General features: G+C 43.9%; 1 protein-coding gene across 1 annotated transcript; it reads right to left on the bottom strand.

Annotated features, from left to right (window-relative positions):
• Positions 1–1623: 1623 nt before the first annotated feature.
• Positions 1624–4823, bottom strand: LOC117820263 (potassium voltage-gated channel subfamily D member 3-like). The gene is made up of 3 exons (XM_034693989.1): positions 4332–4823; positions 2339–3510; positions 1624–2185 (listed from the first exon to the last, which is right to left on the bottom strand). The coding sequence occupies exons 2-3, from the start codon at positions 3439–3441 to the stop codon at positions 2164–2166; spliced, it is 1125 nt and encodes a 374-aa protein (XP_034549880.1). The 5' UTR covers positions 3442–3510; positions 4332–4823; the 3' UTR covers positions 1624–2163.
• Between the last annotated feature and the right edge of the window lie 280 nt (positions 4824–5103).

Here is a 5103-nt window from a genome sequence, read left to right on the forward strand (position 1 = left end):
CTTTCACTGAAGAGGGGGAGGAAAGGGAACACCAAGGCATGCAAACAGCAGAGGGAGCAGCACTAGTTGATGTGAATCAGTTGAGGGATGGATGAATGGAGACCAATTTGTCGTGGAAGAAATTCAGGGACTTGGGGCTGAGAGGTCTGGGGTACCTAGGGGGTCGGGGGCATCTAGGGGGCAAAGTACCCAGTTGACAGTCACTCTCATAGAAGGTATCACAAATGGGACTTCATTTCTGAAATCCTGAGGATTCAAAATCAGCGCAAGGATAGTCGCGTAGCTGCCACAATAGTTACTGGCCACAAAGCTAGGGCTGGGCGATAAATCGATTTGATCAATTATCCCCCTCCTTGTTCACTTTCCACAGAGACAAACACAACAACAACATGGCTGTGAACGTAAGTAAAGAATGGATTCCCAAAAAGGCACGGGCTTGTCAGTCATTTGGGTCCGCTTTAGTTTTGCAGTCTAAGGCCTTGAAGGAACCACAGTTGCCAAGATTGTTCAAAGGCTTATGGAACTATAGGCTGCAGCATGACCAATTAATTTCAACATTTTATACAGAGGCTTGCAACCGAGTATGACTACAACTTCCACTACAACAGACATATGTTCCAGTCAAACCAGGTAACCTAATGTGAATTTCATTGTGCATTTTATCAACAACGATTGGACCCTGCAAAGTGTCTTACCCAGCTTACTTCCCTGATGACCACAAAGGTGAGCTAATCACCCAGGAGCTAAAAACCTGTCTTGAGTAATTTCTTTCTGTATTTTGTTTAAGAGGGAAAAGACAATCTTACTAAAATGGCAAAACAAGTTTGGTCTGAAAATACTGCATACAGGATTTAATTTTGAGGCCATATTGCCCAGCCCTATGAGAGGCTATGATAAGATCCTCTTCCAAAAATATGTCATTGAAAGTAGGAGTTATACATGAATGTAATATCAAGAACGAGTTATGAACATAAAGCTTACAAGGGATACCTTCAAAGCCATAATGTACAATAACACTGAGAAATGATGCTTTCAATGCACATATGTGCATGTTTTCAGAGAAATGAAAAATGTGACCTTATCCTCTTAAGGCTGTTCCTGCATGAACATACTACCATTGTCATTCATCCACATAAATACATATCTATTTCTCATTCAAATTTTCATGCCATCTTTTCAAAAAGGCAGTTCTGCATTAACAGATGGAGCATCCTCCACAAAGAGATCCAGAGAGAATAAGTGTTTTTTTTTGTCTGAGGGGGGGCGGGGGACTAATAACTATTCTTTTGCTGTGCGTTCATAATAGAGTACTTCACCGAGCCAAACTTTGAGAACACTTTCAAGTTCACCCTGCGATTCATGACACTGAATCTCAGCATGCCTGTGTGAAGGATTAAGAGGAGGGAGGAATCATAATAAAGGTGACAGAGAGTCTCTCTCGGGACACTTTGCCCACAGGCACTCAGCAGAGATCTGACTTTATAATGCAGGTAAATTGATTTCTCACAAGGCACTTTCTGTGACTGAATGCCCAGGCTATGAAACTGGTGCTTGTTGTGTGGCCCAAATAAGTGGAAAACACAGAAATACAGTACAGGAAATCAATTTTTCTGGGTAATACAATCCAACTGAAGGATTTAATCCGAAAAAGAACAGGGAGGCAGAGTCACAAACGTTTAGATATGAAGAAATTGTTAAGATTTGTTGACTTTTTTAAAACCTGTACATTTTCTTAGCCTTACATTTTAACATTATTTCACTTGTAAGGATTCAGCCCTGTAATATGGCTTGAATCAGGCACCATTTTCTGAATAAAGGTCAAATTTGGCCTGAATATTCATCCATAAAGCACACCATCCTGTCCATACAGGCACATATTAAACACCTTTTTCTTTTTTGTGGCACTCGAAGTAAGGCAAACAAAATGTCATGAGTGTTTGTGCTGTTAGATAAATGCTTCACTCCCAATACTCACTCACAATGTCAGTTCAGAAAGAGCCATTTTGAACTGAAGTATGCAGGCAGGCTGCCTTGTTGCTAATCTGAAAGTCAGAGTGGATTTAACAAACTGCACATCAGTCGATCAGTGGAAATCTTGTGACACTTGACAAATAGAGCAGGTCTGGACTGTTCTTTTTCTGCAGTATTACATGGAGAGAGCCATCATCCAACATGGGCAAATACTCTGCAACAGCGGCAAGGGCAAGACAAGTCCCTCTCAGATTATGCTATTCTTCATCACACATAAACGCATTAAGTGTTTTAGATTTGTCACAGTACACAGTGACAAGATAAAGGTCACGTGGAGTGTGTAGGTCTGCATTGGTCTATTACTCACCCAAGAGTGGTCATCGTGACGATAGTGTACCAGAAAGAGGCGGGGATGCTGGTGAACTTGCTGGAGCTGGAACCCTTCTCTGCGTAGAACATCACCGTGGCAAAGATGATGATGGCCATGGTGAGTGAGAAGAGGAGGAAGCCGAGCTCTGAGGCGCAGCTCTTCAGCGTATAACCCAGGATCCTCAGGCCCTGCGAGTGACGCGAGAACTTGAAGATGCGAAACACCCTGAACACACGCAGCGTCACAAAGGCGCCGCTCACGTCCTCGTTGTTGGTCATCACCAGGCCGATGTAGTACGGCAAGATGGCCACCACATCGATGATGCTCATCACCGAGCGCATGAAGTGGTAGCGGCTAGGTGCGGCGAACAGACGCAATAGATATTCCACCGTGAAGATCATGACGCAGGCTGTGTCCATGCAGAAAAACGCCACTGTGTAGCGTTCCCCACATGGCATGTCTTTCTGGTTGGAGGTGGATCCACACGGAACGGTCTCAATCACATTTGTAATGACGGAGACCGCGATGAAGAAACCAGTGACATAGTAGAAGACCAGCGCCATGGTGGAGGTGTGGGGGTTCTCAAAGGCCCGCCACATGGTCTCCCTTAAGGTCATGTTGGGTAGTTTCATGTCCTTGTTCTCCTCCTGATCATCCTGCAGTCTCTCCAGATTCTCCCTCTTCCTGTCTTTGTACTCTTCATAGCAGCAGTCGCCGATGATCTCAGGGATGATGCCGAAGAAGATCAGCTCCTCGTCATAGGCAGAGATGCACTCATGGCGTGGGTAGTGCAGCTTCCCTGTCCGATAGAAGTTTAGGATGCTCCTGAAGGCGTCAGGGTCACGGTCAAAGAAATACTCCTTGCTCTCCTCGTTGTAAAAGAAGTCTTTCTCAGAGCTGCCCAGTAGCGTGTCAGGGTAGCGGTCCAGAGTGGTTCTCCAGGTCTGGAAACGACGGCCGCTGACGTTGAGAACGATCAGCTCATCCTTTCTCTTGGTGTTGTCTCTCGGAGCGATGGGCATTGGGCAGTTGGCGACAGGCATCCAGCCGATGGCTGCTGCCCTGGCGAAAGGGAGCCATGCTGCTACACCGGTCGCCATTGTGAAGCTTAATCTTCAGATCAGTCCTCCTTGCCTTCAGAGTCAACTTTCCACAAAATCGACAGACATCTGAGGGTTACATGACCACAATACAAGAGGAAGTTCAGATTTTTGAAAAGCTGCACATTAGATCATAACCAAATCGTCTAGTCTGTTTTTTAAAAATAAGACATGTCCAATATGTCTTCTTATTGTGTGAAAAAGCAGATGAATGGGATCAACTGCATGGTTACCTGATAAAAATGACCTCTGTCCCATGTTTTCACCTAAACTTCTACTGCTGCAACATAAATTCCATTCACAAAATTATTTCTTTCCTAGGATTCTTACTGATAGGCTTATCCAAGCCTTTGACAATTTGCATAAACTGTGAGTTAGTTTGTTGAGTAGCATTTGCAAACCAAATGTGTTCAGTGTTTTGGACCCGAGCCCATTTGCTGAAGCTATGAATAAATATATTTAGAATGTGCAGTGAATAAAATGAGGTCGGTTAGTGTAACTAACAGAAGCAGCAGGGGTGAAGACACAACTACAACCACGAACCAACCACAGAGAGAAACTAACCTGTTGAATCGGGACCAGAAGACTACAGCTGCACGTTTATGATCATGGACATATAATAGATTATAGAGGCTGCTTTTTTTGTTTGAAAAATTGGCTGTGGCACCTCGTCGGTTAATATGAAATCAAAAGTTAATACTTTTCTGATATATTTAAACAAAACTGTGGAAAATGAGGGAAATAAATCTCTGTAATCCGCGTTTTGCTTACAATTTATTCCTTGCTCCAAGCAACCTCACAAAAAACGCAGATCTTAAGAGATGAGTGATTGTTAAATTATCAACAGAAAATGAGTATTTGATGAGTACTACAGGAAGAAAAACACTTACCGATAAAAGTGGTGGGGGAACTGAATCCCAACTCTTTCGTAAAGGACTTGAGTTTCCACTGACGATCGAGCCCTCAGATAAAAGTGAGAAAAGCAGAGATCGGGTCCATCCAGCGGGATGAGGCAGCTCCTCTCCTCCGTTCCTCGCTCTTTTCTGCAGACTCCTGCGCCGCGCAGAGCGCCAAAACGCAGAAGAAATCAGCAAGTCTGAAGAAGCACCAGACTCAAAGGATGAAAGGTTCTGCACTGCAGCAGGATTTACGATCGTCCTCAGAGTGGATTTTGCATCCTTGCTTTCTTTGTTTTCCCCTCAGTGTTGAGAAAGTGGAGAGTTGAGGAGAGGAGAGGAGCGCCTCCTTTTCGCCAGCACTGAAGTACAATGTGCGCCTTTCTCACTGTGCAGCTCTGTGTCATCAGCCCTCCTACCCTCTGCCTCACTTCAATATCACATGTGCCTGTCACTTCAGCTTGACGTGCAATATTGACATGTACTCTTGCTTTTTAAGCAGACTATAGCAGTGTCTGTTCGGGTAAACGTGGTGAGATTTAGAAGAAACCCGAAGTCACTGCAGGATGATAAATTCGCAGCTCTGGAATATTGTGCGAGTCAATAAGAAATCAAGCTGCATAATAACTGCCCAGCCAGACTCAAGTTTTTGTATGCTCATATCTTAAATATTGAGACTATAACACGTTATCCATCTTTTTTTTTATGGCAGAAAGCTCTTGACAGTTAACTTTCTGATGCATAAATGCATGAGCAAATTTTTTCA

This window comes from Notolabrus celidotus, chromosome 1, assembly GCF_009762535.1.
Source record: "Notolabrus celidotus isolate fNotCel1 chromosome 1, fNotCel1.pri, whole genome shotgun sequence".
Classification (NCBI taxonomy): domain Eukaryota; kingdom Metazoa; phylum Chordata; class Actinopteri; order Labriformes; family Labridae; genus Notolabrus; species Notolabrus celidotus.